The 21366-nt window shown below is 37.3% G+C and overlaps 1 protein-coding gene across 4 annotated transcripts; it reads left to right on the forward strand.

Annotated features, from left to right (window-relative positions):
* Positions 1-91: 91 nt before the first annotated feature.
* C17H4orf33 (chromosome 17 C4orf33 homolog) lies at positions 92-20629 on the forward strand. 4 transcript variants are annotated; one of them, XM_044930435.1, is made up of 8 exons: positions 1415-1560; positions 3735-3929; positions 9637-9826; positions 14914-14974; positions 17640-17691; positions 17935-17986; positions 19369-19458; positions 20392-20629. In XM_044930435.1, exons 3-8 carry the CDS (start codon positions 9646-9648, stop codon positions 20475-20477), a joined length of 522 nt encoding a protein of 173 aa, XP_044786370.1. In that variant the 5' UTR covers positions 1415-1560; positions 3735-3929; positions 9637-9645; the 3' UTR covers positions 20478-20629. The 4 variants fall into 4 exon arrangements, 3 of the variants coding, with proteins under 3 accessions (XP_025123858.2, XP_044786370.1, XP_006067382.3); XR_006545618.1 differs by having other exon boundaries at positions 1421-1560; positions 17935-18134; XM_006067320.3 differs by lacking the exon at positions 19369-19458 and having other exon boundaries at positions 1424-1560; positions 17935-18134.
* Positions 20630-21366: the final 737 nt, after the last annotated feature.

The raw sequence follows: 21366 nt of genomic DNA on the forward strand, positions 1-21366 counted from the left end.
TGCGTCATCACGCGGGCGTCAGCGCCTACGTCATCGCGCTTTCTGGCGTTCTCTCACATTATTGGCTGTTTGTCCAGCGACGGGCGGGGCTGTGGGAACCTGGATGACAGCGGGCTGAGCCACCTGTGTGGCGGCGGATACGCTGGTGGGCCTGTCTTCGGAGGGTGGGCGTCACCGAGTGTTTCTTTTTTCCTTTTTATTCCTTCAAAAAGAAAAAAATGTAAACATAGGTAGGTTATTAAATACATATTTTAAGTGCTCCAGTATCTTTGTTGCCAAGCACTTTTGGTCTGGGAGAACCCGCTCACCAAAGCGGATGGTTGGAAAGTACTTAGGTTTCTGCGTCTGGGAGCGGAACCCAGGCTGGCGTCTTCAGCGTCTGCCTCCAGAACTGTGCGGCTGGAGGATTTCTGGGTGTGAACCTGGTAATCTCCAGAAAAAAAGTGACGTGGGTCTTTGGAGAAAGGACACAGCTGTTGTCTATATAGTTAGCTGTGTAGCAATAAGGCAAGAAGTTAGGAGTACTCCAGAGATCCTGCAAATCCAGCAGTTATTTCTTGAGAGAGAACTTTGCTTCCTCAAAAAAAGGAAGACAAAAGTTACGATTTTTGCAAGAAAAATTAGGTAAAACTTTACGTTTGTAGACGGATTACAATCCCCATTTTTAAAAAATGATTTTGTCTAGATTTGAACTTCATCACTGGTTAACAGTTAAAATTAGAGGAAATTTCAATCCCAGCAATAAAAATGTTAACTTGAATTCAGTCCCAAGTTTTAGTGCCTTTAAAGTAAATATGTGTTTTTATGAATTGAGGTAACGTTTCTGAATAGACGTATCATAGATGTAGCTCGATGAACAGTTCAAGAAGTTTTTGTTGTCTTGTACTGATACACAAAAACTAATGTGCTAAGTCGCTTCAGTCCTCTTAGACTGTTTGCCACCCTATGGAGTGTAACTCACCAGGTTTCTCTGCCCATGGGATTCTGCAGGCAAGAATATTAGGGTGGGTTGCCACGCCCTACTCCAGGGGATGTTCCCTGCCCAGGGATCCAACCTGCAGCTCCTGCATTGCAGGGGTATTCTTTACCGCTGAGCCACCTGGGAAGCCCAAAACTAATGGTGGTGGTGGTTATAGTTGCTAAGTTGTGTCCGACTCTTGCGGCCCCATGGTCTGTAGCCCGCCAGACGTCTCTGTCCAGGGGATTTCCCAGGTAAGAGTACAGGAGTTGGTTGCCATTTCCTGCTCCAGGAGATCTTCCCCACCCAGGAATTGAACCCGGGTCTCCTGTGTTGCAGGCAGATTCTTTACAGACTAAGCTAGGAGGGAAGAAGAAAATTTTTAAATGTGTCCAGCTGTATCCAGTTAGGTATTTGAAGTCCTATTACAGGTTTTCTCCATACTCACTATTAAGATAATGAGATGGTCCCTGATCTGGTTTTTAGTGGCCATGAAGTTCAAACAAAAACTTGTTGGAAAAAGAAATTGAGAGTACAAGCTCCAACTCTTTATCAAAGGTCAACCAACGGCGTTTTCTTCAGGAATGCCTGACTCCCCAAGGGTTTGCTTATATCTTCCCCTATATTTGAACCTGGTATACTGTCATAGGGTGATTTAACTTGGCACCAAACAAGTAGTTATAAACTTAACTCTACATCACTAGAAGTTTATATTAGTGTGGGTGAAAGCAGACAGTATTTTCTGGTTGTAAATGATGAAGTAGTCTTTACATTACATAAATTATCTGAAATTGCAATTTTTACCTCTGCACTTGAATTCTTTGGCCTATACAGTTAAGATCGATACAGCCTATAGTTTTTGGGTTTTGAGGTGTGGTGGGGTATTTTGGTTTTTGTTTTGGTTACAAGATTTTTTACTGGTTGAATTTTAATGAGTTTGAAAATAATTTTAATCTGTAAAAAACAAAATTGCTATGATTTCACTTATCTTTAAAGTATCCCTTCTAGTGTTTTCCCCTTTTAAAACTTCCCTTCTGATTTCTACTCACTTAGCCCAAGGTTGGTGCTTCCCTTTGTAGTTACTTCATGCTTCTTCCTGCGGTGTCTATCATAGTGTTTTATATTGATTTCAGGCTCCATCATAGTATCTGGAACATAGTGAGCACTCAATAAGTATCTGATGAAGGAGTTAACGTACAGAACGTGTGTGCATACAAAATATCTATTACTGTAATTGAGCACAGTGACTGAGAAAAGGGAGAGAAAAGTCCTTAATATGTTTGTAACTATTATCTAGTCACTCTTTCATGTTTTTATGTTAGATTTATTTCTCCAATAAGGAAAACCTTTGAAAGTCAATAGATTGCATGAATACTAATTTATGCAATATATTGACACTGAGCACTGTGAGAAAAACATGAAGAATACAAAGTTGGAAATTTAAGCTAGGATCAAAATGTTAACATTTTCTGATATTAAATGCCATAAAAAGTGATTTTTTAAAAAACTCTTAATAATAATTATATTTTCCCAACCAAGAAGATGACCTGGGAATTCAATCTCTCTTTTTAAGCTTGTCTTTTTTATTATTATAATTATTGTAGTAAAAAACATATAACATGACATCTATTCAATCTTTAAGGTGTTGAACACAGTATCGTTAACTATGTGCACATTCTTGTACAGTAGATCTCCAGAACTATTTCATCTTGCATGACTGAAACGCTACACCTATTGAACAGCACTAATTTCCCTCTCCCACAAAAAGTGATTTTTATAAAACAAAAATAATCATCTGGTAAAACAAACACAAAAGTTGTTTCCCCCCCGAGAAAGTTTTTTAAAGCATAAGATTCCCCTGGAGAAGGGAATGGCTACCCACTCTGATGTTCTTGCCTGGAGAATTCCATGGACAGGGAGCCTGTAGGCTACAGTCTGCTGCTGCTGCTAAGTCGCTTCAGTCGTGTCCAACTCTGTGCGACTCCAGAGACAGCAGCCCACCAGGCTCCCCCGTCCCTGGGATTCTCCAGGCAAGAACACTGGAGTGGGTTGCCATTTCCTTCTCCAATGCAGAAAAGTGAAAATTGAAAGGGAAGTCGCTCAGTCGTGTCCGACTCCTAGCGATCCCATGGACTGCAGCCTACCAGGCTGCTCCGTCCATGGGATTTTCCAGGCAAGAGTACCGGAGTTGGGTGCCATTGCCTTCTCCGGGGCTACAGTCTATGAGGTCGTAAAGAGTTGAACACGACTGGGCTACTAACACACACATACACACAATCTATTATGAGAGTGTACTCTGCCCCATGTACATTAATTCATTTTATCCTCACAAAACCGTGTAAGGTAGTTGCTATTTTTAAACCCTTTTTTAGAGTAACTTCCTGATAACAGTTGAAAAGTGCCTGGATTTGTATTGGAATTCACTCTGTCTGGTCCCAATGTTAGAACCACCATGTTAAGACCTCCCAGTAGTAGAGGATAATTTACAGCTAGGATAATATTATTTACAGCTACTGTAATATCAGATCAGATCAGCCGCTCAGTCGTGTCCGACTCTTTGCGACCCCATGAATCGCAGCACGCCAGGCCTCCCTGTCCATCACCAACTCCGGAGTTCACTGAGACTCAGTTTACACTTTTTGCTTACATAGGCAGTCTTTCATTACTTTAAGTGAATTATTGCTGCACATGTTCTATTATAATCTAAATGATAGTTGGCTTTTAAGTTGTGCAACAATTGTAAATACTGCTGAGTTTCCTTTCCTTTTCTTTATAGAAAACCGCTCAAACTTCTGTGGAACAATTAAAAGCTTTCAGCTGTTCGCCTGTGGTCCTTCAACAGGTGTCTGCGCTTTATCCGCTAAGCCCCGCCCCCAGAACGTGCGGGCCGCGGGGCGGAGCCTAGGGCGCAGCGCGCTCCCCGTGACCTAGGCCCCCGGGAGTTAGCCAGTGGCGGACTGAGAGCCCACGGGTCTGTGTTCTCTTCTTGTTATGCTTTCTCCTCTCTTGTCATTCCTCTCACCCGCTCCCAGTCTTGCTGGCTTTTCTCTGGCAACGTACTTTTCAGCTGGTTCTGGCGGCGGTTTCCTCCCACTGTCCGGGCTGACTTCCTCATTTCTCCGTTTCTCTCTTAAATGCGTGGAGGAGGTGGCAAGTGGGGGGGGGGGGGGTGAGGACGCAAACTGGGAAAAAAAAAATCTTACTGTAGAAAACTGAAAAAAAAATTTCGTGAATAGAGGGTTTGGAAATTTTCCTTACAAAATGTTTTATTGAGAAAACACATTTTCCATAACTTCCTTCTTTTATCCTTTGTGCATTTTTTTTTTTTTAATCCTCTAGACTCTCAATGCTCCGGGGTTCTGTCTCCATTCTCATCGTTCATTTCCTTTTTAAGATCTTCGCGTAGTAGAAGTAAAGTATGAAAAGAATTATTTTTAACTTTCTTTTTGATAAGACTAATTTGAAGACTAAAAGTTAAAATGTTAGAAACTACATATTAATAAACATTCATTTTAAGAAAGTCTACACAGCCAACATTAAAATTGTATATTAGGGTGGTGTTCTGCTTGAATGAATGCATTCTTTCAATAATATTCCTAATATTCACTCTGACTTTTTAGAAATGTTCAGCGTGCAAAACGTGAGGGAGACCAGAGGTAGTCACAAAAACGTTTGAGAGATCCAGCCTTAGACCTTTTTTTTAAGTATTTTAAATTATTTTTGAATAGTAATGCATGTCTGTTTTAGTATAAAACTCAAGTAGGTTAAAAAAAGTGATACAGTGAAAGTAAAACTTCTTCAGCTATCTCAGGCAGATAATTCCCTCCAAAAAGGCAATTACGGATACCCTGGTGTCTCATATATGCTTCCTGAGATAGTATATGCATTCACAAGCATGTATGCAAATACTCTCCCTTTTTATTAAGTAAATGCATACTTTCTGGACCTTGCTTTTTTAAGTTAATATATCTTAGCTGGTATATATAGAGCTGCCTCACTTTTTTTAACTGTTGTGGGCTATTTCATTGTATGAGATAGCATAATTTATTTACCAGTCCTCTACCTGTGGGTGTTTTAAGTTGCTTAACAATATTTTGTTATTCTGAACAGTGTTACAACAAATAACTTTATAGCATGTCATTTTGAATGGGTACAGGTGTAATAACTCCTAGAACTAGAGTTGTTGAATTAAAGGTTATTGGTATTTTTCGCTTTGATAATTACTGAGGGATGCTCTTCACTGGGTCTGTGCCAGTTATGCCTGAATAACATCTTGATTGTTTCTCAGTGTCCTCATTATCATGGCATTTTATCAAACTTTCTGATTCTTGACAATATAAGTGAAAAATAGTAATGTATTGTTTTAGTTTGCATTTCTACCATTAATGAGATAGAACATTTTGTATTTTCTCTGTGCTGGCTATTGATACTTTTACATCATTTTTCTCTTGATACGATGTTTTCCTTATTGATTTCTAGAAGCCCTTTAAACATTAAACAAATTAGTTATTTATCTCAGCTATGAGTTGCAGGTATTTTTCCCAGACTGTCTTTGATTCTGTAATGGCAAGTTTTAATTTTTGTAGTAGAGGACGATAGAGTTTTGCTTTTATTTTTTAAATGCTTACATAGCCAAATGTATCAGTGTATCAGTTTTTTTTTCAAAATGTATTCTGGATTTGGGGTTATATTTTAAAGGCTTCTTTTCTACTGTAAGATTATATTATAAAAACAACCTCCCGATTTTTTCTTTCTTGTTTTTATGTGATTTGATTTATGTTTAGTTATTTGGGGTTTGTTTTTTTTTTTTCTGCTGTGCTACTTGTCTTGTGGAATCTTAGTTCCCTGAGTAGGGATCAAACACAGGCCCTGTAGTGAAAGCACAGTCCTAACCACTGGTCTGCCAAGAAATGCCCTAGATCTTTGATTCATTTAAAATTTAGTTTGGTGTAGGGATCCAGTTTTATTAAATAGAACTGCAAAATGAATCAGTGGATAATGGATGAGTCCTGATTAATTAGCTACATGAGAACCATTGCCAACTCCCCATAGGCTTCTGTACACTATTTTTATCCAATACCTGCTATGGTGCCTGAAACAAAATGAGTGACTAATAAACCTTTGATAAGCTAATTTGAAAGGAAGTTTCTAGATATGATATATTATCTGAGTTATTTGCCATCATATTAATATATAGTGTTGAAAAAGATAATGATACCCCAATAGAGTTGATTTCTCCTGCATAAAATCTTAGAATCATGAAGTTTTAGATCCAGAGACTAGAGCAATTATTCACTCCACAAATAAATTAGTAAGTTCTTGTTATTTACAGGCATTCTAGTTTATGGGGAGAAAATAAACAAGTTGGTCATGTAGTTTTAAGTGCTGTGAACCAAAACAGAGCAGTATACGGGCAGTAGAGAATGACAGAGAGTGGAATGCTTCTCGGATGCCCAGTAGCCCAGGTCGTGAAGGACACTGATAAATGAATCGTCTCTACTTCATATGAGCACATATGCAAACAAAGAAAATAGAAAGGCTGTGGGGGTTAAGCCATCACAAACCTAAGTGTCCCTAGGGAGTTGAAAGGAAAATCAATTGTCTCTGTCTAGGTCCAGTATTTTCTTTAGATTATAAACTAGTAGGCAGGACTATACTTTTTAGTTGATTTTGTTGTATTATGTACACTTAGGTTGATGTATTCTTTAAGCAGATTAACAAGTTTGTTGTTTTGATATGAAACATCATTTTATGCAATTTAAGTCAGAATTGTATTCTGAGTTCAGTCACTCCGTCCTGTCCTACTCTTTGCAACCTCATGGACTGTGCAGCATGCCAGACTTCCCTGCCCATCACCAACTCCCAGAGCTTGCTCAAACTCATGTCCATTGAGTCGGTGATGCCATCCAACCATGTCATCTTGACCTCTGTCGTCCCCTTCTCCTGCCTTCAGTCTTGCGCAGCATCAGGGTCTTTTCTAATGAGTCAGTTCTTTGTTTCAGGTGGCCAAAGTATTGGAGTTTTAGCTTCAGCATCAGTCCTTCCAATGAACATTCAGGACTGATTTCCTTTCAGATGGATTGGTTTGATATCCTTAGAGTCCAAGGGACTCTCAAGAGTCTTTTCTAACACCACAGCTCAAAAGCATCAGTTCTTCAGTGCTCAGCTTTCTTTATAGTCCAACTCTCACATCCATATGTGAGTATTGGAAAAACCATAGCTTTGACTAGATGGACCTTTGTCAGCAGAGTAATCTCTGCTTTTCCATATGCTGTTTAAGTTTGTCATAGCTTTTCTTCCAAGGAGCAAGCCCCTTTTAATTTCATGGCTGCAGCAAGGTAATAAAGTCTGTTTCTGTTTCCATTGGTTCTACCCTTGGTCATATCAGCCATGGCACTCTTCCCTGCTAGTGGAAGTCTAGCTGATGTTTCTTGCAGTAATTTACAAATAATATTCAAAGAAACCTTAGAAGAAAAGGAAGAAGCAACCAGTGGAAAGATTTAGATTATCACTACCTTATACTGTCAATGAGACTAGCTCTGCTTTTATCATTTATTTATCTTCCAGCTAAGATGACATTTTGCAGTAATTTGAAGCCACAGTCTTACCACAAACCAGCATATGTGCTTGGAAGTGATAGGCTATTTTTAGGAGCACATCACTGCATATGGTTTAATTCCATTTATAGATAGATATGATGGCCTACAAGAACTGGGAGTTGAAAATTCCCTGGTGGAAACCCACTGATTAGGATAGGCATCCCTTTAATGTATGCAACATTTTGTGTGTGTTTGGATATGGTAATTGTATGGAGAATGAGTGAATCTACCAAAACTTCCTAGTCACTGAGCTATGTTTTGCCAGGATTGTCAAAAATTGTCAAGCCCAGAGTTAGGAGTATAGCAAGTTAGTGCCACAATCAGATTTAATGAGCATTTCTAACATCTTGATTTATTCTTATTTTTTCCTCTATGCTACAAGAAGGTACTGGTACCAAAATTGGGAGTAGAAGGTAATATATTTATTTTTAAGGAATGTGCCTTCATATTTCAACAGAAGAAAATAAATTTATTATTGGGGTATATTATCCCATGCAAATCAGGACTGAATTCCACATATATTAGAGTCAGTTTATACAGTCTTATCACTTACTGAGCTTATTTCAATGATGAATATAAATTGTTCAACATATCCTCTTTTAAAGTGCTATTAGCTGCAAATGGCTCACAATACTGTAACTTTTTTAATTTTAGAAGTTATTAAAATTTGTTAGCATATAGTGAAATTTGAGAAAACTACATACTTTACAAAAAGGTTTTTGAAGCTCTTGGATTTGTTATCTGACACACAGCTTATATATCTGGATCTCCCAATGCTTGGCACATAGTAGGCACTTAATATATATTTGTTGGAATAAATTTATTCAAGTGTAGTTTTTATGAAGCCATAAGATTGTATACCTTAAATATATACATTTTTTTTTGTCAATTATACCTCAGTAAACCTGAAAAAAAAAGTCTTGAAGCAAATTTATTCAAAATGTAGAACATTATTATTTGCAATAAAAACAACATGAAGCAAGGAAATGCATTTGAAGACTTCAGATAAGTCTAGAAATATCATTTACTAATCAAGATTATCTTTTGGGCAAGACATAAGGACCTAGTATGATTTGGGGGACTCTGTCACTCCTAAATAAGGTTTCCGTCTATTTGCAGATTTCTGAAATGTCTTCATCTGGGAAAGCATGGCTGACATTGGTTCAGTTTCTTGATTTACTAGCTATTTGATCTCGGACATGTCTGTTTCTTCATTTGTAATATGTAATAATAGTTTCTCTACAAATTTTTGTGAAATTAAACTTTTATAAAGTGCTTGATCCATAGTGTTCAACAGAACATAATTTTATTAATTTAATATTGTGCCCTTCTGTTTAATGCTTAGAGTAACAATTTAAAATGAAAATACTGCTTGTGTCAGATGTACTTTGTCTATTTGAAAGTTTAATGATTGCAGATTTTGTTACCATATTTCAGTTGGAGAGAAGGGATTAACCAACCATGTGGTCATTTAACACTTGAAATATCAAAGATTGAAAAGGCTAAGAAAAACCTTACTCTGAGACTAAGGAGGACAATGTTAAACTTTGCCAATCTTGAAATGCTTGAAGCCCCTCCCTCCATTTTCACTCCAAAAAGGAAAAGAATTTTAGCCAAAAGAATCGTGTTAACAGCAATGCTTGTGTTCATTTATACAGATTTCAAAAAATCAAATTGAATTTTACTGTAAAGATCTTAATTCTCAGGCAATCCAGTAATTCATCTGCACACATTACAGTAAGACAAAGAATGGCATATAAACTTACAGTGCTTATAGTTTTAAGTAAATGAACAGTTTGCAATGGCTTAATTACAGTTCTTAAAAATTATTGATACACTTTTTACAAGGTAACTCGAGGCAGATCTAGTTTTAACAATTTTACATCCAATCACCTATTATAATAGAATTCCATATCCATGATTTACTACAACATGAATGGCCTTTTAACTCTCAGAACCGTGTTCTTGTCACTCTGCTGCCTTCCTGCCTGCTATTTGGCTTGGAAATTTTCATTTCATTTCTTTCTAAAGGAAACATTTGTAAATTGTTAGCTTTTCTTCTTTTTTTCCCCCCCTTAGAGTCTTTAGATGGATTTTAAAATTGAACACACTTGGGATGGTTTTCCAGTGAAGCATGAGCCAGTGTTTGTCAGGCTGAATCCAGGTGACAGAGGAGTGATGATGGAAGTCAGTGCTCCATTTTTCAATGATCCTCCAGCCCCACTAGGAGAACCAGGAAAACCTTTCAATCAATTGTGGGATTATGAAGGTAAGTAGAAGTGCTGTATTTTATTGCAAACATAAATCTTTTTATAATAACCTCTCATAGAACTATTATTTTATCTTGCTCTAAGGAAGTGAGTGCTTCTGAGCCCCTGACATGTGCAGTTTTCTGATATTTCCTACCAATCTCTCATTCTGACTTTTTCACCATTACCTATGGACTTCGGCTATATAACTAGAACAGTGAAAAATGACAATTACAAATCCAGATTTTTAAATTGCTGCTGTATTTCCTTTCTTTACGTCTGTTACCTATTCTAAGAAGAGTTCAGAATTCCTGTTTTGTTTTTAAGTATCTTCAAATGGCTACTTTAACCTTATAAACCTTCTTTATGGAAGCTTTGGGGTGTTTTACTTATTATAAAAACTACATCAACTTCAGCATGAAGTATAGTTTTTATTTTATACTGGCAAATAATCTCACACATCAAAGCAAGGCTAAGAGACCTGCCATGAAATCGCAGTTTCAGGTTTGCTGTATGATCACCTTCTGATGAATCCTAATTAAGCTACCAAACTTATCTTTCTGAAATAATCTTTAGATGCCATTTCCTAGATAACAGATCTTTACTATCCCTAAGGTAAGGTTCAGATCCTTCCCCTAAGCTTTTACGGTACTCATGAATCGAGCTATCATATTAAACCAAAAGCTCTTAACTTCCTAAAGGCTGATAGTCTGACCTTTCGGTCATATTCTCACTCATGTACTTTTTCTCGTTCTAGCCCCTTCCTTTGATACATATCATTCAGGTTCCATTTCTTCAAAGAAACGTTTGATGACTCTTCTAGTCCACACTAACATCTACTTTCTCTATACCACTTGTATAGCGTGCATTTTGTTGGTGTTAATTTATCACATCTTAAACATACATTGTTTTTTATTGATATAGAACTTGTATATACCAACTTCCTGATCATGTTAGTCACTCACACTAATGTGAGTTATATACTGGAGGTACTATAGTCACTAAACTCAACAAATCCTAAACTCAACTAGTCCACTTCTCTTATAAACCTACTTCTTTCCCTAATTGCCCAATCTAAGTTAATGGCACCATAATACATCAAATCACCAAATATAGAAATGTGATATCTTTTCAAGATATCCATCTCTGTCTCTATATTTGGATTAAGTCCTAGAAGTTTCACTTCCTAAGTGTTTCTCTAATTCAATATCTCTTCTTCATCCTATTATCCTTGCCATAGGTAAAAGACTTTAAAAAGAATAATAAGACTCACTGAATTGTTAATGGGATCATATCTTAGATATTTTATTATTATAAAAGTAACACATGGAAAACTAGAAACAACCTAAATGTCTATCAATAAAGGATTGTGCTAATATATTTATTGTGTTAATGTATTTATTAATAAATTTATTCAATATTTTTATAATCCTACAGTTGAGTGGTACTGGGAATGTCTTTTGCAACCCTGGTTTTATCGGATACTTGCTGTGGTGTTGTCCATATTCTCCATGATAGTTGTGTGGTCAGAGTGCACATTCTTTAGCACTAGACCTGTCTTATCTCTCTTTGCAGTCTTCCTACAGCTAGCTGAAAAACATACAATTATATTTATATCAAGATTGCTTGCTTTCTTTCCATCTTCTTCCTCAGTATCTGTGTTTATTCTACTGTGTTCAGGATTCGTGTATTTAACTATTAATACCTGGCTTCACATCGCCAGACTGATGCTTATAGCCTTCTTTTCAGTGGCATGTTATTTTGCCATTTGACTCCTCCTTTATGTCTTAATTTCTTGGGTTTGACCCACATGGATTCATCCATCTCTCACCAAAATACACAGCCAACTGCTTATACATCTATTATGGGTTCCATGAAAGTTTTATCCTTTATTGCAGATGGGTTCTATATATATTATCCTATGTTGGTGGTAATTCTCTGCATTGCTACGTATTTTAGCTTGGGAACTCGTTGTTTGAATCTACTTGGTTTCCAGCAGTTCATGGGAGATAATGATATGACATCAGACTTAGTTGATGAAGGAAAAGAATTGATCAGACGAGAGAAGAGAAAAAGGCAACGGCAAGAAGAAGGTGAAAATAAAGAGAATGGAAAGAGCGTTATGGACACAGTAGAGAAGATTCCACTAGAAACAGATATGTTCATATTGACCCGGAAGAATCAAACTTCTCAGAAATGAGTACCAACTGATCGACATCTAAACATACAAGGGCTAATAACTGGACTGAAAGGGACCGAATAGAACTTCTTCAGGATGCGGAACCTTTGGATTTTAATGCAGAAACGTTCACTGATGACCCTCTTGAATCTGAATCAGGAAGGTACCAGCCTGGTGGACGATACCTCTCAATGTCTCGCAGCAGAATATTTGGTGATGTATAAAGTCTGTAGGAATTTATGGAGTAGCTAACCAAGATCAACAAACAAGTTCAGTCTTTATGAACATCTGTATGCTCTAGAATTAACTACTGAACTCCCGGTGAAAAGTGTCAGGATAAAAAAGGCATGAAAAATTAATCAGATCTTAGTGATAATGGCTTATTATTCATTGAATATCATCTTTATTTCTAATAGGATTTGTTTCATACCATTCCTGAAATGTCTGTCTTAGCAGTACAGTTACAATGGAAGGATTTAATTCATGATAAAGATTAGTATATGTTGAAAACATGTAGTTCAGTTTGTTTCAGATTAATTTTTTCAGGAAAAATTGTTTTAAAGGTTCAAGGAAGCCATAATTATAACTGAATAATATTATAGTTTTATTATTGTGATTTACATATTCTTTCTAAAAAATATGTTGATCCTTTATTTCCCAAAGAGATGGAGACCTCAATAACAACCATATTTACAAAACCCATGTCTTAAAACAAGGCTTACTTACCAGACGTAACTGAATGTAGAAAGCCCTTTTTCAACACTGTATGAATATTAGTTAGGTTTTTGCATGTATGTTTAAGACTATACTTCAACTAGTGTTTGTATCTTCAGCATGTGTACTTTAATCAGGTGGTGAATTATTCTTTCAGTTTTTGGTAGTAACTGGAAGTTGTCTTATGCTTTTGGTATTGCTTTGTAAAGATTTTCATTTCAGAGAGGAGTGTTCACCTTTACCATTTAGCATAGTGATTTAAGTGTTGATCATTCCATTCAAGGAGAGTCATAATTTTTAATGGTAAATAGTGAGGTTTTGGTGGCTCAGATGGTAAAGCATCTGCCTACAATGTGAGAGACCCGGGTGTGATCCCTGGGTCGGGAACATCCCCCTGGAGAAGGAAATGGCAACCCACTCCAGTACTTTTGCCTGGAGAATCCCATGGATGGAAGAGCCTGGTGGGCTACAGTCCATGGGGTCACAAAGAGTCGGACACAACTGAGCAACTTGCCTTTAATATATCTAACATTCTATAGAAGAATACTATGCAGCAATTAAAAAGAATTAGTTATCTATATGCTGTAAACTTGCATGTGTGTGTATATGTGAAGAAAGCAAATTGTAAGCAGAAAATGATTCTATAGACACAGTTTTTTAATCTATGCAAGTAAAATAGATTGTGGAAAGGCAGAAGTCTGACAGGTTTTAGAGCAAAGTGGGAAGAAAAAGACTTTGACTTTTTACTTACATATATGTTTATATTGTTTTGATAATAAGCATATATCACTTTCAAAATTCTCTAATTTTTAAAATAACCATTCTCAGAAAATTCCAGGAAACTGTAAAGAAAAATCACCCCCCTGTATTCCACTTGTCAGAGATAAACAGCCGTAACATTTTTGTGCACATTTTGCAGGCTTCTAAGCACAGGCATATGTGCATATTTTTGTTTCATGTACACTAGCTTATTGCTCTGCAGCTTACTTACCAAGTATCGTTCCTTGTATCTTTCCTACATCAAAAATACTTAACTGTATATTTTATTTTAGTGACTAAATTATATTCTATTATGTGGAGTACACAGATTTCATTATTTTTTTTAACAGCTCTCCTATATAATGTGTACTCAGTTGGTCAGTCATGTCCGACTCTTTGCGACCCCCATGGACTGCAGCCGGCCAGGCTCCTCTGTCCATGGGGATTCTCCAGGCAAGAATACTGGAGAGGGTTGCCATTCCCTTCTCCAGGGGATCTTCCCAACCCAGGGATTGAACCCAGGTCTCCCACTTTGCAGGCAGATTCTTTATCATCTGAGCCACCAGGGAAGCCTCGCCTATAAAACAGGTTTATTTGTATATAACAGAAGGTAACCATTTAGACCATTTCTTTTGAGTAATACTTTGATAAATAGATGTTACTTCTTTTCTCAGTTGTGTGATTATTTCCTTAGGATAAATTCCTTGAAAAAGATAACTAGCTCAGAGTCTGTGTGATAATGCTCTTTTCTTTTCAACCTCACCAGCACTAGGCTTTATTAATATTTTTATTTAATGGATATCTGATATGGTTTTTCCAGTAGTCATGTATGGATGTGAGAGTTGGACTATAAAGAAAGTTGAGTGCCAAAGAATTGGTGTTTTTGAACTGTGGTGTTGGAGAAGACTCTTGAGAGTCCCTTGGACTGCAAGGAGATCCAACCAGTCCATCCAAAAGGAAATCAATCCTGAATATTCATTGGAAGGACTGATGCTGAAGCTGAAACTCCAATACTTTGGCCACCTGATGCAAAGAACTGACTCACTTGAAAAGACCCTGATGCTGGGAAAGATTGAAGTTGGAAGGAGAAGGGGACAACAGAGAATGAGGTGGTTGGATTGCATCACCAACTCAATGGACATGAGTTTGAGTAAACTCCAGGAGTTGGTGATGGACAGGGAGGAGTGGTGTGCTGCAGTCCATGGGGCTGCAAAGAGTTGGACACGACTGAGCAACTGAACTGACTGACTGATATGGGGAAAAAAGATGATTTATTTTTTATGTATTTTTTCTTACAGGCAGTGTCTAGTTTGTATTTTCCTCTTTTCCTCGTGCTGATATAGCTTTAATTAAAGATAATGTATTAATTCATTTATATTCTAAAGATATAAATAGATTATTTATTGTTGAAGCAAAATTAAATTTCTCTATATGTTCTATCTCTGTTTTCAAAAGTTGTGGAAGCGTTTTTCTTGAATGACATAACTGAACAGTATTTAGAAGTTGAACTTTGTCCGTAAGTATAAAAATATTTTTTCTAACTCATTACTATATATTTTGAACACAATATTTTCTAATTATAAATCATATAGATTAATAAAAGCTCACTAATTCTATGGGAATGCTAGTCTGAATTTATCTGATTTATATATAATTCTTTGTTTTCAAGTAGATGTGTAATGTAGAATGTTTTAGAAAATATTACATTGATACTATTTTCAATTCACTAATGTGGTTTTCTAATAAATTTGAAGGTTTTGCAAAATGAAAAATTCTTATAAAACAAACTCATTATTTACACTGTAAATTTGCATTATTATATATTAACTGTTTGGAAATAAAGAGGCATATAGATATAATGAATTGAACTACTTTATGAAAATGATGATTACTTTATGAAAAAGACTTTTAGGAGATTCTTTTAATAACTAGGTAAATTTTAATCTTATATATTACATAACTATGTGTTCATGTATTCCTCCTTTATTCATCATTCATTTACTGAGTATATACTATGTCACTTTGTGTGCCACAGATTAAAACTAAATCACATGTGGCTTTTCCTAGACTCAAGAAAAATTTTAACCATGGACTCTCTCTGTACAAATTTAACTGGTCCTTGGGAACTGTCTACCTGTTTGGCAGTTTTCTTTCCTCTAGATGTCAAAAAGTAAATTTATGCCTACCTGTTATCTAAATTGTAAGAAAAGTTAATATTTAGAAATGAAATATTTATACACCATTACTATTTTAAAAGACATTTCAGTACTCCTTAGCAAGGGTTATCTTGCAGTCTTTGTCTTTTGAAGACTAAGCAGAGTCCCAAACAATTGATTTAAATGAGATTTTGGATACAATTTTCTTTTACTTTGATTTCTTGCTAATACTAGATTTCTTGCTAATGTAGCTGTTTGCAATTATAGTTTTTCAGAAGTTACTATATATCTTTGTTACCCTTCAAATAACATGTCAAAAACTTTTTGAGAAATATGATTAATTATCATAAACTATAATGTGAAGTAAGAAAATTTCCCCATATGCATCAGAAAGCTAAGGCAAATAGGTTATAACTTGTATGGAAGGTTAGTCAAGAACTTGGATCTGCTAGAATTCTTAAGCTACATCCTTAGCTTAAATTTGTCAGATAGTATCAGTTTATTTTCATAAAGTGATGACTTAGCACAAAATACGTTGAATAGATGATCTTTTGTTAGAAAATTATTCAATAACCATTGTGTATAAAATTAATTCTAAAAGTTCAGTTTTAGATATATTAGGACAGTTAATAATCAACAATCTTGGTTTTGCTTCAGGCAAGCAACTCCTATGACAGTTAACCTCTAGGAAAGCAATTTGAATATGTTTGAATTTGTAAGACCTTTTATTGCTCTTAAGATATTCATATGGTTGCATAATAACAATAAAAATAAGCAGAGAAGTTTTAAATGGAAAAGAATACTTGTTTCTCTTAGACTCATTTCTTGAAGGAAATCCTTCCGGAAAACTCTCAATAGACCATCTGTGCCAAATGTTTAGATACAGTCTTTTACAAAGATAGTAAATTTGTTTCATGTAGCTATTTGAAATCCTTTGATTCTTACTGACAGGGATAATCCCAATTACGTTCTCCTATTAGAATTTTCTTGTGGGGATATGTTGTGCTTCTTTTTTAAAATGGACATCAGTGTCAGAACTAATGGTAGAAAGCAGGAAAACACAACAGGCAGATGGGATGAGGGCAATTGTTCTAGGAAATAGTTACAAATTAAAGTCTTCAGCCTGTTAGGTAGTTTTAGACAACCTATATTTTTATTTTCTATCTCCTTAATGAGCTCCAAGACAGTTTTCTTATAGAAATAACGTTTTAAAAAGTTGTGGGATTTTGACCTGGAAATTGGTGCCAGCTTCCCTTAGGATTCTTTAATTTTCAAAATAAGTTTTCTAATGAATTCCAAATATCCCACCTGTTTTTCATACTGTGTATCGTCTAACCAATTGAAATATTTCATATTTCTTATTTAAATAATATAAGGAAGAATCTGAACATATGTAACTTTATGCATTTGATGGCACTTGCCTGGGAAATACGGAGAAGGCAATGGCACCCCACTCCAGTACTCTTGCCTGGAAAATGCCATGGACAGAGGAGCCTGGTAGGTTGCAGTCCATGGGGTTGCAAAGAGTCGGACACGACTGAACAACTTCCCTTTCACTTTTCACTTTCATGCATTGGAGAAGGAAATGGCAACCCACTCCAGTGTTCTTCCCTGGAGAACCCCAGGGATGGGGGAGCCTGGTGGGCTGCCGTCTATGGGGTCGCACAGAGTCGGACATGACTGAAGCGACTTAGCAGCAGCAGCAGCCTGGAAAATAAGTCATTTCTAAGTAACTGAACATGCTGGCTCTCCCTGTAATTATCTAGTATGCATGTTGCGTCCTTTAATTATTTGGAAACTTAGTCACAAGCATGCACATGGAGGAGGTCATGGCAACCAACTCCAGTATTCTTGCCTGGAGAATCCCATGGACAGAGGAGCCTGGCAGGCTACAGTCCATGGGGTCACACAGAGTCAGACGTGACTGAAGCAACTTAGCATGTGCACACACACGTGGAGATGTGAAAGATAGTGAAGAAAATAATGATCATTTCAAACACTCACGAAGAATTTTAAATTTTACAGCCATGGACAGCATTTGGTGCTTTTACTCTCTGGAAGAAGAAATGTGTGGAAAGTAAGTAAATGAAAATATGAGACAATATCCTTAAGTGTACAGGGTATATTGTTACTGTTGTTCAGTTACTCAGTCATATCCGACTCGTGTTCATGGGTTGTTCACGTGACCCCCACGAACTACAGGCTTCTTTGTCTATGGGATTTCCCAGGCAAGAAAACTGAAGTGGGTTGCCATTTTCTTCTCTGGTTTAAAGTATAAATACGAACATACCTTTTTGTGTTTCACATGTTGTTTCTGCAGCAAGGACTTGATCTGTCATTCAGAGTGTCCAGAGGAGAAACAAAATGGGAAGGTAGTGCTTCTATTCCTTGGAGTTATTTTCCACCAAATGTGACAAAATTCAATTCATTTGCAATTCATGGATCAAAAGATGAAAGAAGCTATGAAGCTCTTTACCCTGTACCTCAACATGAGCTGCAGCAAGGACAAAAACCTGATTTGTAAGTAGAAAATAAATGAAAATATGTCCCAACTGTAAGAGGTTTTTTGTTTTTGTTTTTTTTTTTAATTCGTGGTAGGGTAGCAGTAACATTTTTTGGTCAAAGAAGACACATGTAAGCATAGTCTTACACGTGTCTCTCCACTGCTGCCAGTAGAGCACTTAGATTTCCACAGCAGTGTGAGAAGAATCTTCTTAGTGAGTACTATAGCAATTAGTATTGAAGTATAGTTGCAAATTTATTTATGATCCCTTTCAGAGGTAAATGACCAGAGGCATCTATATTTCCTGGTGTGAGCAGTAGGTTAATAAATCTTTTCTGCTGCTGCTGAAGAATCTGACCTTAAGTTAACTCTCTAGTTCTCTTCTCCTGGTCACCTCACGAGGATAAAAATGTCAGCTGTATTTCTAGGCAGTGTAGATGGGGACAGCAGGGCTTAGGGATTTCCCTTTAACAGTAGTGTACCCTGAGGGGACCCTGGAAGCTACTCCTAGAGAGTTACTACAAGAAATACTGTCTCCTGTGGGGCAGCAGGCATACAAGCCAAGGAGTCACCTGCAAAATTTCCATTTAAGTCTGATCTCTTTGCACCTGAAGCCGTCACTTAAGGAGAATGTAGCCCCTGGCCAGTCTAATGAATGCTTCATGGACTGCTGCAAACACTACCTGCTTAGAGGAAGGAAAGCCAGACACTGTCCTGGGGCAACCTGAGAGTACTCAAGTAGCCCTTGAGAGTCCCGCTCTGTTGAGTGTACTCAAGTGGCCAAGGTAGCCTGGTGAGTCTGCATGTTTAGAAAAGCCTAATAGAGACAGCCTAGTGGGCTTTGCACCATGGTAGACTGATTTCCCTACCTTTTTACCCTTCGCAAGTGCTGCACTGTCTCCCTTGCCCTTCCTGTCACGCTCTTACTCTGCTCTACTTGGATTTTTATCTCTTCACACCTGTTCCTTTATTCTGCCTGACATATTTTCCGCTTTCCCCCTTGCTTTTCTGCCAGGTCCTGACCCTTTCTAACCAGCCTCTTTCTCCTTTCCTTTCTCTTATCCTTCGATGTTTCCTTAGCTGCTTAATCTGGATTGACAGTTGTGACTAAAACTGGTTCAGTTTGGTCAGGTGGGCAGAGTGGGACAGGAATCTAGATGCCACTCACTCAGGGCTTTCTTATCAAGATGGCTTGTTTCTCTGGCTTCTCACAAGCTAATGCACTTCTGTATTTGGGCTTCTTCTTTATAGGTTATTGGATGCTTACTCTGGGTAAAAGTGTGATTATGCTGTCGGCTAGCGCAGAGGGATTTCCTTCAGAGCTGAGTTCCACTGCAGCATGTGAGCTAAACCTGTCTCCTCTGCATGCTCAGTCACTTCAGTCATGTCCAACTCTCTGTGACCCTGTGGACTGTAATCCACCAGGTTCCTCTGTCTGTGGGATTCTCCAGGCAAGAATACTGGAGTGGGTTGCTGTGCCCTCCTCCAAGGGATTTTCCTGATCCAGGGATCGAACCCCATCTCTTACATCTCCTGCATTGGCAGGTGGATTCTTTACCACCAGCGCCACCTGGGAAGCCCCTCTCTCCTCATTGCTAAGTCGCTTCAGTCGTGTCCGACTCTGTGCGACCCCATAGACGACAGCCCACCAGGCTCCGCCGTCCCTAGGATTCTCCAGGCAAGAACGCTGGAGTGGGTTGCCATTTCCTTCTCCAATTCTCTCCTTATTAGGCCACGGTAAAAAGCTAATAGTTAAATGATAGTAAATCTTAGTAGTTAAATGATTTTCCTAGAAAGAGAAAAAAAGAATTAGATTTAACTCTCTTTTACGTAAATCTGCCTTGCTTTGGCAAAGGAGTCTATCCCTTAATCTGTTGAGCTGAAACTTTTTAAAAACAATTGTTTGTATAACTGATATAAATCCTATCAGAGTTTGAATATGAAAATATCTGTGAGAATATAGCATGATTTGTTTAAGACTAGATGAAATGAGTCAGGTTTTGACAGTTGATTTTTATTTCTCCCTTCAGCTGTGAGGGAGCTATTTGCAGAATTGAAAGGAGAGTGCTTTGAGATACGGGTGAATATTTTCAGAGCTGAATGTTTGATGGCTAGAGTAAGGAAACTATACGTGTGAATACATCTTACCTTTGAGGTTCTTAAAATAGAATGTTGTCCTATAATAGATATGACAAAATAAATAGCTTCTCAGGACAAATTTTTCACAAGTATATAATTCATTTCAATTCCGACTATCTTTTTCTTTGCATGTAGCCATCGTCTGGATTACTTCAAGCCTTTCAGTTTTAACACACTGCTTGGAGAAAAGTGGAACCAACCAGAATCAGACCTGTGGCTAATAGAGAAACCTGATGTGTAGGAGTACAGTAGATGACTGTGTCAATCATTTCTTCTCTATACCCTCTAATGTAAACCAATAATAATCTCTTTCAAGATATCATGAACACATTTCAACAATAAATATTTTATGGAGGTCAGTGAAAAGAGAGTATTTCTGTGGTAAATTGTGTATGAATTAACAGGACAGTAGAAAGTACAGAGTGATTTTAACTGTAAAGTGAGAATGTTTCTCAGTCACTTTGTCCAGGAGCCGTCATGTCACGGTTCTACCACCTGCCTTGTGTCACCGTCACCCCCAAATACCCCTGACTCTGTCAGCCAAAATCATTATTTCTCTTCCCACTTGCTTAAATCTCAGCCAGCTTGTCACTGAACATCTTATTTGCGCATTTTTGAACTCCATTGTAATATAAATTCTCGGACTTCCCTGGTGGTATAATGGTTAAGAATTTGCCTGCCAATGCAGGGGTCATGGGTTCAGTCCCTGATTGGGGAAGATTCCACATGCTGTGGGGCAGCTAAGCCTGTGCACCACAACTACTGAAACCTGTGCCCTCTAGAAGCTGTGCTCCACAACCAGACAAGCCACCACCATGAGAAGCACCTGTGTCAGTACTGAAGGCCCAGCACAGCTCAAAATAAATAAGTAAATATTTTTAAATTGGCACTTCCTTTTGAAAAATATTTATGTAATAATTCTTTACTCAGACTCTTCTATTCATACTTGAATAGAAAACAATGGTATATTTTGTTTAAACAGGAGGTACACATCTGTTAAGGCATTATTAAAATACATGCGCTATTTAATCAGTGTTTTTTTCCTGTCTTATGATTACTTTTCTTCTGTAGAAGAAAATAGAATGAAGTTGTCTTGAATTCCAGCAACAG

This window comes from Bubalus bubalis, chromosome 17, assembly GCF_019923935.1.
Source record: "Bubalus bubalis isolate 160015118507 breed Murrah chromosome 17, NDDB_SH_1, whole genome shotgun sequence".
In the NCBI taxonomy this organism is placed as follows: Eukaryota; Metazoa; Chordata; class Mammalia; order Artiodactyla; family Bovidae; genus Bubalus; species Bubalus bubalis.

Excerpts from the sequence above, each read along its gene's own strand:
- C17H4orf33 (XM_025268073.2), top strand. The coding sequence starts at position 9,646 with ATGGATTTTAAAATTGAACACACTTGGGATGGTTTTCCAGTGAAGCAT. Across the intron at positions 9,827-14,913 it reads TCAATTGTGGGATTATGAAG|TTGTGGAAGCGTTTTTCTTG; the intron begins GTAAGTAGAAGT and ends TGTTTTCAAAAG. Across the intron at positions 18,135-20,391 it reads CAAGGACAAAAACCTGATTT|CCATCGTCTGGATTACTTCA; the intron begins GTAAGTAGAAAA and ends CTTTGCATGTAG.